This window comes from Lycium barbarum, chromosome 2, assembly GCF_019175385.1.
Source record: "Lycium barbarum isolate Lr01 chromosome 2, ASM1917538v2, whole genome shotgun sequence".
Classification (NCBI taxonomy): domain Eukaryota; kingdom Viridiplantae; phylum Streptophyta; class Magnoliopsida; order Solanales; family Solanaceae; genus Lycium; species Lycium barbarum.
The window spans coordinates 3843807-3857800 of record NC_083338.1 but is presented as its reverse complement, the minus strand read 5'-3'; the positions used below and the strand labels follow the sequence as shown (position 1 = coordinate 3857800).

The 13994-nt window shown below is 34.2% G+C and overlaps 1 protein-coding gene across 1 annotated transcript; it reads left to right on the top strand.

Moving 5' to 3' along the window:
- Nucleotides 1-12539: 12539 nt before the first annotated feature.
- LOC132625906 (NDR1/HIN1-like protein 3) lies at nucleotides 12540-13571 on the top strand. The gene has a single exon (XM_060340537.1). The coding sequence runs from the start codon at nucleotides 12664-12666 to the stop codon at nucleotides 13351-13353; it is 690 nt and encodes a 229-aa protein (XP_060196520.1). The 5' UTR covers nucleotides 12540-12663; the 3' UTR covers nucleotides 13354-13571.
- The last annotated feature ends 423 nt before the right edge of the window (nucleotides 13572-13994 follow it).

Below are 13994 nucleotides of genomic sequence, written 5' to 3'. Positions count from 1 at the left end.
AAATATAAGATGACATATGTAAACTTCACTCTTTCCAAAGCATATGGTCCTTTGTTGGGAAGATTAAAGTCGGAAGATGTGGCAAGTGTTTTAACGCGTTTGTATAATTCTTACAGGAACTCTGTCTTTGGTGCTTCTTCTGATGACGATATTGGAGGTGATACTAGCATGAGTGAAACCGATGATTTGTTGGAATCTGAGTGGGAGAAACATTTGGAAGACGAAGGAAATATTGCAAAAAAAACTGATCTTCAGATATGCTTGATGGATGATATGGTGAAGAATAAAGATTTTGATATCTTGTCTTGGTGGAAAGTTTCGTCTAGTAAATATCCAGTTGTTTAAAAAATTGCGAGAGATGTTCTTTCTATTCCTATTTCTACTGTTGCATCTGAGTCGACACTTTAGTACAGGTGGTCGAATTCTTGATTCTTACCGGAGTTCTTTATCGCCAAAACAGTAGAAGCTCTAATTTGTACTCAACAATGGCTATGATCACCTTTTAAAGAATACAAGTTTCACGACAGTTTAGAAGGGTCCAGAAAATTGAGCAAGTTGATGAAGGTATTTTATATATTTAGTTTTTAAGAATATGGTTATATTTTTATATTATTTATCCAATATATTAATTTTTTTTTCTTGTAGAGCATCGAAACTCACCTTTGAGCATTGATTAGCTAGCTTCGTTCATGATGCACTATCTGTGTGAGAATTGGTATGATAATTGATTGCATTATTCTTCTAGAAAAGGTTGCAGGCTTCTTCTACAAAAAGTTATTTTGTACAACTCAGCTTCTTTGATAGTTATGAATTGGCTGGCACTTATTCTCCTCTATTATTTCAGTTAGTAAAAACTAAATTAAATTTCTGCATATTTACATTGCTTTAGTTTCTGCAAGCTTATACTCCTATAAACTAAAACAGTTTATAGGTGATTGTGCTTAGTTTTATTGTTTGAGGGATGATTAATCTTGTTTGAGGATATAGGTTTGCATACTAACAATCTTGTTGAGCATTTTTCAAATCTCTATATCTTTCATCTAATATCAGTCTTCCAATTTTAGAATGTACTAAATAATATAGTCTTCCAACAGTTCATAGTGTTATTATCTTGACGTGTTGTATAGTTTTGTAACACAATTTATACATTCTTAGAGATTCTTGTTATCTTTGGAATTTTACTTGCTTTGGATCATTATTTCTAGTGTTTGTAGTCCTTGTACATGAAAAGTTTTTCTTGTGGGTAGGCATTGAGTGATCTTTCTAGTGTTTAATTACCTTTCGTTTATCAAGCCCGATCAAGGTATGATAACTGAAGTCTAGTTAGGCAAGTAACAGTTATGCTTGCATTGACTCTACAGTTCTGGGATCTTTATTTTATTTAGTAGACATTAGTGTTCGTTCTACCATCTCATTGCATTAGAGTGTTGGTGACTTTTAAAGCATATCAAAAAATTAATAGCCAACTAAGATGATAGCCAAGACGATGATTGAAAGTTTTCTTGGTGACTTTATATTGTTATAAGTTATCATGATTTGATATGCTTAAGGCACATTCAGATAATTATGTTTTATTCCAAAAGAATAAAAACTTTTGATAAATGTTGCCAATACAGGTTCATTCTCTGAAGTGAATGTGATAGTATGCAATAAAGCCTATACATATGAATGTGCATTTGATTGTGAAATATCACGATTCATCTCCAAAAGAGGTAGAATAATTGAGAAGAAATATTCTGAATTTTCTATGCTTTACTCCCGAAGTAGTAAACTTAGAAATTTGCTCCCCCAGTAGAAAACTTTGAACTTTACTCTCGAAGTAGTAGAACTTTGAAGCTCTACTACCGAAATAGTATGACTCTGAATTCTACTCCCGAAGTAGTAGAACTTTGAAATCTACTCCCGAAGTAGTAGAACTCTAAAATTTACTCCTGAAGTAATAAACATTCTGAAATCTATTCTCGAAATACTAATACTCTAAACTCTACTCCTAAAGTAGTAGAATTGTGGAATTTACTCCTGAAGTAGTAAAACTTTAAAATTTACTCCCAAAGAAGTAAAATATCTTAAAATTTACTCCTGAAGTAGTAAAATCTCAAAACTTTACTCCGGAAGTAGAAAGAATTAATAAATATCTGAGAATTATTTTGAAGCAATGTATTCCTGTGCTTGAGCAACATAACGAGCTAGTGATGAACGTCGTATTTCAAGCACATCTGAATTATCAAGTTTCATTCCCTGAAGTGAATGAAGAAATACCACTCCAGGGGAGATAAACTAACAAGGGTTATACATGTTATTTTTGTGGTATGAAATTAAGGCATTGCAACACGTACCTGTCGTACGTAGAAACATCTTGAATGATTTTATTAAAGTATCATTTTAAGGCAAAAGGGAGTAGAGTAGAATGCTTTCTGCTATAACCACATTAATACATTATGGTTAGTTGTTATTGAATTTCTTGAAGGAAATAAACATTGATGTATCTCTTCCTGAAGGATGTGATTCCTATGCGGTTGCTGCTTTGATACAAAATATTCAGATGTTAATGGCTAATCTCCTTGAAGGAGATATTTAAGATACTGAAGTTTAGAGCTTAACGTTTACTTTTCGTAATTTATAGTTTAATATTGTCTTTAAACTTTCATTTGATTATTGTTTTCTTTCATGACACCAGTAGTGTCTAACCATTATTTCATTCATGATACCAGAAGTATCGCAAAAAAAATATTTGGTTGTAGAAACTAATAATGAAGGGCTCCAGAAGAACTAATTGTTTATCTATAAGTATCATGACACCAGCAGTGTCCAAATAGTATCCGATTATGATAAATAAATTAAAGTCTCTCGAAGAGGATATATATGATAGCATAATTTGTCCTAGATTGGTAATCGTTACGATCAGAACACAAATTATAGTAAACCTGAAGTTTACTAGCAATGAAATTAGTTATCATATTGGGACTACAAATGATTGGAATATTGAATATCCTTAAGTTACCACAGGTAAGAAATACATATATGAAACGTTACCCAAGCATGATGGATCACATGTCACAATAAACCGGAAGTTTATGACATAAAATAAATAGCACTCGTCATGGTAAACTTAAAGTTTATGGGTACAGATAATTTCATCAGTTGACAAGACTATTTTGGTCGTTCTGATTTAAATCTGATGACTAATTAAGTATTCAAAATATATTGAAGAACTAGAAGATTCTTCAAGAATTTGTTTGTGTTGCTTGTTCTCATGATAAGTAGATTACACCAGCTAATGTTAGGATTGAATCCCCTAAAATTCTGGAAAATATAAAAGGTGAATATGGGACCCTTCACCTACAATGTGATGTCTGAAATAGATGCATCTATGAGATGGTCACATGTACGTTTATTGTTAAATGATAGTTTGACATTTACGAAGTTGCTTGATCAAAATAATTGAGTTGGAAGCACAATTTTCAGAATATATAATCAAGACAATTCATCTTGATAGTGCTAGTTTATATCTAAGTTGGTTTGGCATTGGATGCTTCCATAATATAGCTAAACCATTGCTTATGAGAACAGAGCTTCAAATGTTGGTTTGATGGTCTGAGATATGATATATTGCATACAACAGCACCTATATGATTCAGACCAATAAATTAGGATAAATTCTCCCCTATCAATTGGTTCAGGGTCAGGAATCAAATATTTCCATCTAATTGTTGACACTCAATTTTGTCCCTCCTTTATTTAATTTTATTCACTCGAGCGTCTAAATTTACTGACAAGCTAAATATTTTATTTTCACTACTATTATTTGCGCTACTTTTATTTTCAACATTACGAGCACTACTTTATCACAAATTTTAAATAGTTCGTCATCGTCTCATTTTTGGGTTTGAGCTTGTTAAATTAATTACAAGACAACACTTTGTTAAATCCTTTATTTTCTACATATTAATCATTAATTATCATAGTATATATTATACTGGTTATTAAATTAGGAGCCCAAAATTAATTAAATAGAGGAGGAAGGACCAACAATTTTCAGCCAAATTAATGGCTTAAAATATAAATACAATGTTATTCCCCTACCCAAATAATCAGCCCACATTTTAAATACACAGCCCATACTTTCGGACCTGGCCAGCCCATTAAGAAAAATTGACCCGACCGGCCCACTATCCCTGCGACCCGGTCCATTCAACAACAAAAATGAAGGGTTTCATTCCTTCATCCAAGCAGCCGCACCATTCCCTTTGTCATCTTCTTCGCCCCTCTCCTTCTCTCTTTCCTTTTCTCCACTTCACTCACACGCTCCCCTCCACTCGTCTCTCTCTCCCACGCTTCACCTCTGCCATCTCCACCATCGTCATCTCCACCCCTCCCTGCTCCTCACGTTCTCCTGTCCCCCACGCCTCTGCCACCTCCACGCTCCCCTTTTCCCCACGTTGTCCCCTGCTCCTTCGTCTCTTTCATACGCTCCTCTCTTTTCTTCAATACCAATGAAACCCTATAAAAATAATGCTAGTTGAATCGTTTAAAGGGAGGGATTTTGATGAGCTAGAAACCCGATCAAGAAAAACAGACCAAAAACCCCAACAATCGGGAACAGAATACTTCACCATACTCAGCATTTCACCTTTCCACTACTATTTTAAGTCTTAGCTTGTTCTAATTCTACTCTGTTTCAAGTTCTTTCTAGCCACTGAGGTCTTTTCCTTAAAATATCGATTTCTTGAGTCTTAACATTTTCGGGTAGCTTACTCATACATTTGACACGATTCGATAAATCATTCGAGTCTGCTCTTGAACATTTCTGGAAAACAAGAACTTCTGGATTGTTGTAATTCGAGTTTCGAGATCGTTTGTGGTATTCGAGAGTAGATTCGAGGCCATCGACACCCATTTCACTGTACCCAAAACAGGTCGGCACCATCTCTCTTTCACTCTATTTATTCAAGCAATATACCCTGTCATGAATATAACTTGTTTGGGTAGATACGATGAAATGATTATATGATATGTCGATGTTTGGTTGTTGATTTAATTTGGTCTCAAATCTGTGTTTTATGCTCAGTTCCATTAGCAATCATGTATTAGATCTAATTCTATTTTAGTTTGATTAGTATGTTTATATGAAGATAAACATATCTTAGACCATGATACTAGTCATATCCGTGTGTTTTGTTTTTAAAAAAAATCATGAAATAAATATGTCAATACCTATATTAGCTCTAATGGTCTCTGTTATGTGTTAGTAGTAGAATATGACTATATTCAAGGTTCGTTTTGGGGTTTAGATATCGCATACAGGAATTCGACAACAAAATACTTTGTTATGCAGTTTGTCCATGTTCAGTCTTATTTGTCTAATCTCATCATCGGCATGTTTTAGAAGAATATTTGGTCACGATTTTTAAGTATATAACTGTCTGCCCTCTTAATGAACTCATAAGAGTTTTTAAACTCAGCAAAGGTGTGCAATGTGTTTCTCAAACTAACTGTAAAGAGCCCTACATGTGAAATGAAATTGAGGTAACATTTTAGGACTTCAGCATGACTGTCCAAGCTGGTTATTTGCCTAGTTTAATATGTGGTAACTTCCTTGGGTTGCTTAAGGCCTGGTTTTTCTGCTAACATGGCAGTTTTAAGTCCATTATTGTTCTACATGCTTGGATCTGGAACATGCTATTAAGTTTATGGTTTCATGTGTTCAAATGTTGTGACCTGCGTCTGATCATGCATGCTATGACTAGAGCTTTACCCCTGAATTGCCCGCATGAATGTGCTGAGCTCCTAACCAAGCTGCAGTGCTATTGTTAACTTTAAATCCATAATAAGCCTGCTGTTGTGCCTCCTCATACTTCAGAGCATTTACCTTTGCATCCTTACTGTGTGAAGTCATATGCCATTCAGCATGCATCATGTTTTGATCTTGTTGCCAATCTGCTTGCCTTTGCCCATTCCTGAGATGCCATGATATAGCTATCACTCTGTAGTACTCATTTGACTCTCTTAAATTCGTTTGAGTTTAGGATCATGGTTGACGTTCGTATTCCTCTAAATAAGTTAAACATACCTCTCTCATTTAGTGTGCATACTCGGCATGTCTGCCTAAGTCTAGTTATATTTGGTTTGACTAATTAAGTTTGTCATTGAACTTTAAAGTGCACCCTTACCCATCCTGTTTGTCCTTTGATCCCATATATCTACTGCCCATACTTTCCTTTACTATTCAATGTTACCTGTTTTTGCTGAGACTCTAAGTCCACTCATGAGATTGTCTTTGCCCCTTCACAGCTGCCTGTGCTCACAGCTGCTATTACAGCTGCTGTTACTGCTTGTTTGACTTGTTATTACTGTTTTGTGTCATTAAGGACTTTGTAAAATGAATCTCATATGTATGTATTTGTGCATCGCCTCCCACTCATGCCTAAATCTTTGAATGCTCAAAGTCCGCAATAATCCCTTCTTGAACTTAATTGTCATTGCATGCATATTTTAAAAAAAAAATTGATTCAAAACACTGATTGAAAAATTGGTTTGAAATCTCACATGTATTCTTGATAAATGGCCACTCATTCAATCATCAGAATCTAATCCTTGATGTTTGCTGACTGTTTGGTTACATTTATGCTCCAAATACTCATGTTGACTTATCTTCGCATATTCTCTCTCTGATTTTCTGTTTGTGGTATGATATACCTCGAAGTATACATAGTATATGAGCCTTAGTATACATCAAGTGTATACAAGAGCCGCATATCAGTGTATACCTTTCAGGTATACCAGGCATACTCTGAATATTGTGCATATATTAGTCATTATATATGTCTTGAACTTTGCACATGTCTAATGCATAATAGATGTTATACTGCTTGATTCAGTTGAGTTTGGTTGTTGCCTTGTTTATGCGTAGCAAGTGTGTGGTGGCTGAATTGTGTATACATGAGATATATCTAGAATATACACAGAGTATACAATCTGTTAATTTGTTTTCTTTGAGTTCATAATTCGTATGTTTAACACTATTCGTTGACCATATACTAATCCTTTTCATTTTTTTATATACATGACACATCGCATACGAGTCCGAGGGATTCACATTCCTCCACATTCGACGTTGGGCTAAAGGCCCAACATAATTTCTCTCTTGTCCAGCCTGCCCACAGCAACAACAACAAAAAAAGGGGGCTTTCTGGGCTGAAGCCCAATAACAAAATAGGCTGCAGCAGCAGTCCAAAAAATGGACTGTTCCATTTGCTCTTCTTTCCTTCTATCTTATTTTTGTTGTATTTCTTATTTACCTTGTATGACTAACACTTTATTTTTGCCTTTTAGTTTATACGAATTATAGAGAATTAGTACGGGTAGTTGTAGAAACAATAAGTAGTCATCTTAAGGAAGAACTATTAATAATTCCATCAGTTTCGTTTTCTTTTTATCTATTTTATCTATTTCTAAAATTGTTTATAGTACTTATAGTATTCACTTATATTACACAATTGATCTTCAAAGACGCGAAGTCGCGAACATCTATTTTGAATTAAGGGTACGTCCTATTCTTATTATCTTAGAAATTTTTGAAATGCCACTAAGATGTAAGTATGAACTCATGTATACTTTATCAACAACTCTTCAAGTTTGAATCAATCATGTACATTGAGAAAAAAAAAATCCATCTTATCTTTATTTTTAAAACAAAATCAGCTAATGTCTCCCCTTTTGAGTCATTTTCCAACATGTTTAAAACATTACACCATCCCGCGTTTTTCTTCAATTTATTTTTCTTTTATGCAAATTATTATTTTCTACAAGTCTTATTTTAATAAGCATTCTTACATGGTTATTCACCACTTTAGGCATATTTACAAGACTACATTCTTTTTATAATACTATGCTTACACTTAGCCTAATTAATTATAAGCCCGGTCGGATTAACCATTATTAATGGAATTTAGAGGATGCCTAATATCTTCCCTCTAGATTAGTTGAACCCGTACCTAGAATCATTTGGTTTCGTAGACTTTAAAATAAAATCAACTTTAGATAAATACTTTAAGTAACTTTAGGTGCCCTAATTCACCATAAATAATTAGGTGGCGACTCCTTAATATAAACAATGAACAAAAATAGGAATCACCAATATGTTGTACTTCTAATTTAACCCGGTTAAAAAGGGGTATGACACTAATAACTTTTGATGTGTGGTATGTGATTAATGGAACTACCACGTGCACAAAGATGGATTTTCCCAAATGATATGGGGAATATGTTAGTTTATCTAACATGAGGGGGAGACAATAAGCAGCTAAGAAACTTGTTGTAAATTATCATCAGTATGATCCTTATTCAAAAGATAATTCAAGTCAAATGCTAGAAGCATTGTTGACCCAAAATTAATCTCATTTTTCAGCTGCAAATGCTCCTATTGACGTTTTTGAAGGACAAATTCTACAACATGCATGAAGCATGGTGGACGAATTGATTCCAAATGTAATAATTCTTGAAAAAAAAAAGGATTAAATGATCAGTATGATCATAATAAGGAGGCAATGTGCTCTTGAAGAGCCTACGACATAACACTTCATGAAACCTTATGGGAGGTTCAGGTACCTAAAAATAATGAAGTGATGAGATCTCAGTAAGTTATGTCAAATTGCGAACCGATACAAAATGCTATCTCATCGACAATGTCTTTAATACAATATGGCGCGCAATATTGTATAAGATTGTGAGGATATGAGTCCTACGTCTCTTAAAGCATGCTGATGTAGAAACAATTACCAAGTGATATGATACATCTTGGTAAGCGCAAATTTTATTGGATTTGCAGTCCAGACATTACAAGTTCTTGGGGAACTCGTTCATAATCCTTATATGGATTAAATCAGGTAAGGTAAATGTGATTTAATCACCTTAGTAAATATTCATTGATGAAGGAACAAAAATGATCCTGTTTATCCTTGTCTCTTTATGATAATCGGAACCTTTCATATTATTATGCAAGTTGATGATTTGAATATTATTGGAGCTCTTGAAGAGTTTCCAAAAGCAGTAAATTATCTGCTAAGAGATGGTGAAATAGGGTCAATTGCATATTGCAAATGAAAGCCTTGACATGAATGTGTTTATCCTAACAATGTCAAGTTTTTGGAATACAGTTAGTGCTCATTTGTTAATGACTTATGCACCAGATTATTACTGAAGGACATGGAGCCCAATAAATACACCTTGGCTTGGGCCAGTTTATTATAGTATGATTTGTTTCACGTGAAAATCAGGAATGTGTGCTTGGTGTAATGGAAAATAATTTCTGAAAAATATTTTCTTGAAATCTCATTTTTGGTGTCTAGTTGCCATAAATGCTTTTAAAAGATCATACTCAGTGACGGAGTCAGGAATTTGGTGAAGGATATTCAAATTTTCTTCTCTGTTGTGTTAAGGGTGTGCAAAACTAAATATACACTCATAATAGCTAATATGTAACCTCTGTAGACCACATAGTTTTCCGGCGAAGGGTGTGCACCGGACCACCGTTCGCCTAAGGTGGCTCCACCCATGATCATACAATTCACTAAAAGTGAAAATAAAATAGGAATATTAATTATAGTTTGCCGGTTATGTTTCTGCGTTTTATACTTTAACTGTGTGGTTAATAGCAATTTCACAACATGATAGTGGAGCACCAATAACTTTATAGTATAAAATACACTTCGTTTTGTACCCACCAAAAAAAAAAAAAAAAAAAAGAGAGAGAGAAGAATACACTTTGTTTACGAAGCATTGTGACCTAGGAAGAAAAGGGAATTATAGTATAAAATATGCTTACAAAATTATATAACCATTATGTTATTGATTTTGAAATATAATATTTACTCTTTTACTTAAGATGAGCTTGTTTGAGCAGAAATTGCATGGTTTTCCCTTCAAATGGGCCGGTCTTTAATTTTTACTCTTCAAAACCGGACTTATGCCTAGTAGTGGACATAAGATCTTTCAGAACGGGAGCATAATTTGTGGAATATTATAATGCATAAATATAACTTATGTCCTGCGAAAAACTTGTTTGTCTTGAGGGCCAATAATTAAAGACCAGAGCAAAAGAGAGACAGAAGTGCAAATGACCCTGGTTTGATGGGTTTCTGGGCTGTTCTACATGGGCTTGTGCCAAAAGTCGTTGAGGCCAACTTTAAGCCCAATGTCAGAAGTTGTTGAAAACTAAAATTCTTACTCGACTTAATTTGAATTAGTAAGCTTTATTTGGATCTTTAGATATAAGTGCAGAGAACTCGTTTGCTTTCCAAATTAAGCAAGTATAGAACATAAAAAATGATAGAATGCAAAAAGTTAATAAGACATGATATGTTTCTACATCTAGTACATTTGGGTTATTTTAGAGCTCTTTGAATTGTGCTTCTACTTTGAATGTTTCAACAAATTTTGACCGGCCAATTCCACCAACCTAAAATGGAAGAAAGAAGAAGGTATTGTTCATGAACTACAACCAACCTGCATGCATCTTGCCAACTATTAAACAACCTTCAATTAGCCTCTAATTGTCCAGTTATAACTTCTACATAGCTACAAGTCAATGTCAATGTGACGCTCGTGACGGAGGACAGGTCACAAAGAAGGACTATTAGGATTTTAGGGTGGTAAATTTATAAAGAAAGGGTGCCCATGATATCGTATGTAAATCCCACATCACAATGAATTTATAAAACACATCACAAATTCACATGTTACGCGTGTTATTGGGCTCAATAATGGCGTAACTCAAGAGAGACAAATCTGTGAGATTTGCTGGGCCAAAACGAATAATACGTATCCGTAGCTTGAATTGTATTTTCAAGCAAGTCCTCCTTCATTTTTTACATCCAAGGCACAGATGAAATCAAACATGGCACACACAGGGTAAGCCTGCAGGCTTTTTTAGCACAAAAGATTACTTTGTTAATTTCACGAAAGACAACAATTAACTATCATTGGAAGGTTCTCCAAAGGTGGACAATGTATGGAGGAAAATGTTTATTGAAATAATATTTTAGGTGATACAAAATCCAAACACATGAAGGGGAGCCTTGACGTAACTGGTAAAGTTGCTGCCATGTGACCAGGAGATCATCGGTTCGAGCCGTGGAAACAGGCTCTTGCAGAAATGCAAGGTAAGGCTGCGTACAATAACCCTTGTGGTTCGGCCCTTCCCCGAACCCCGCGCAAAGCGGGAGCTTAGTGCACCGGGCTGCCCTTGCCGTAAAATCCAAACACATACATAGGATGTGTTTGGTATAAAACAAAATGTTTTTCGCTGTAAATATTTTCCTGGAAAGTAAATGGTTGTCCCAAAAGCATTTATACATAGTTTAGGCAAACACTATTGGGGTGAGATGGGAATTGGGTGTGGAGTAGTGGGAAAGCGGGCTATGGGCGTATGTTGGAGATCGGAAGTAGGGGAATGCCACTTATAAAACTTATTTTTTTCTCTATTTTTACTAGAAAAGTTATTTTTCTCATTTTTAAGTAACTTGTTTTCCTAATGAAAATATTTTTCAAAATTTTTGAGCAATTAAACATGAAAAAAAAAATCTTTTTGAAAAATATCTTCCTCCCTACTAACACCTTGTTTGGATGGTTGTTACCTATTGTGTTGTTAGTTTAAATGTTTGTTTTGTTGTCACTTAAATTTTATTATATCGTATCGTTAAATTCATTATTATGTAATGATGAAAAGTCTTATTTTATGTAACGACCGATTTGTTGTGGTCGAATGTCTCACATTGTTACCTTTTTTTTTTTTCTACTCATCTTGTCTTGCTTATAATCTAATAATTGTATTTTATCCTTTATCCTACTTATTTATACTAGCTCACTCTTTTTGTAGGTTTGTTCTTCAAATTGTTGATACACGCATTATGTAACGACGGAAAAACTATACATTCAATCCAAATAGTATATTCATTAAAACAATACGATATAATATTATACAACATAACACAATATAATACAATAGCCTATCCAAACGAGGTGTAAAACACCCATAGTGTATAAAGTAATCCTTATCCGCGAAACAAACAAAAGTTGAAGACCAAAATAAACATTTTTTTTTGTGCGGAATGCCCCTTCAAAGGCACTGTCTTTAATTTTTGCCCCTCAAATGGATCTTTAATTTTTTTTCCTTTGGCTAAAAATTTCTTAGTTCCGGGTTTGAATTCTCACTTAGTCAAAAAAAATTAAAAAAAAAATTCAAAATAGAGTTTGAATTCGGCAGATAGAGTTTTTCCTCAAACTCTACCTGATCAGGCAGATTTTGAGGCGAAACTCTACCGCGCTACCTAATTTTTGCCCGAATAGATCTAATTTTACTATGAAACTCTCCCTTGCAACTTTTTTTTTTTAAATGAACTGAAGTTTGAACCCAATACCTCGGGATACCATTAATTTGAAAGGAAAAAGTTTAAAACCCAATCCAACTCAAACACAATAACTAAAACCTCCCCCAATTGGGCCGCACACCCCACGTCATTTTCCCTAATATATAGTAATTCATACACCTACCCATACCCACAATCCCACTAGCATAACAAATCTTCCACATTATTATTACTTCACATATACTCCAAACAACCAACTTTCTTTCTACCATTTCTTGATTTTCCGTCCAAGAAAACCATGCCGGAACCCCACTTAAACGGTGCCTATTACGGCCCATCAATCCCCCCACATTCATCCAAAACCTACCACCGCCCAAGCAACCGCAGTTCCACCACTTGTTGTTGCAACCCATTCACTTGTTGTTGTTCTTGCATCTTCAACTGTATCTGTACTTGCATTTTCCAAATCCTATGTACACTCTTAATCATCGGAGCTGTCATAGGTTTCATTCTCTGGTTTATCCTACGACCAAACAAAGTCAATTTCCACGTGGCCAACGCTCAGCTAACTCAGTTCACTTACTCTAACAACAATACCCTCAATTACGATCTTGCCCTTAATGTCTCCATAAGGAATCCTAATAAAAGGATTGGGATTTACTATGATTTGATTGAAGCTAGGGGTTTTTACCATGGGGTTAATTTTGGTAATTCGACACTTGAGCCTTTTTATCAGGGTCATAAGAATACTACTGATTTGGATCTGATGTTTAAGGGTACTAAGAATGAGATTAAATTAGGGGATTATTATAATGGAGAGAAGGATGATGGGATTTATGAGATTGGAGTGAAGCTTTATATGAGGATTAGGTTTAAGTTTGGGTGGATTAAGACTAAGAAGATTAAGCCTATGATTAAGTGTGATTTGAAGGTTCCTTTTAAGGGTAATGGTACTTTTGAGAGAACCCAATGCCATCTTGATTGGTGATTATTGCTTCTATTGTTTCTTAATCTCTTGATATTTTTTGGATATTAGGAGATACAATTCTTGATATTGGAATATTTTCTCTGTTTTTAGTTGTTTTTTTTTTTTTTGTTAAATTTTTGTTGGATTATTGAGATATGATTCATCTATAGACAATGGTATAATCTTGCTTTTCTGGATATTGTTTGTGAATAAATAATGAGCTTCTTTATTTCATTTTATATTATTTTTTTATCTGTTGATAGTCTTTGATATTATTGAAATTGAGCTATTATCTCTGTTTTTTTTTTCTTTTGGACATAGACAATGAATGAGGTATGCTCTTGATTTTTGGATATTGTTTGCGAATAAATAATGAGTTTTTGTTTAAAATTTTCTCTTTTTGTCTTGTGTTTCTTTGTTTTTATAATGCTTGCAGAAGATAATTAAATTGGGATTACTTGTTTTATCCAAATAAAAAGTTGAAATGTTCCTTTCAGATTTTGTCTTCAGATAAATAATGGTCAAGTTGTTGCACATTAATTCAGTAATATTTCCGTTACACAAAAGTTAGAAAGTGCCCCCTCGGAACTGATTTTGAATTTGAAAATTGATTCTCTCTGTGTGTTTTCGTTTTTGGTTTTGCTATAGGCACTTGTCTTTAT

Bases quoted from the DNA above. Each gene is read 5' to 3' on its own strand.
- LOC132625906 (XM_060340537.1), top strand. From the start codon at position 12,664: ATGCCGGAACCCCACTTAAACGGTGCCTATTACGGCCCATCAATCCCC.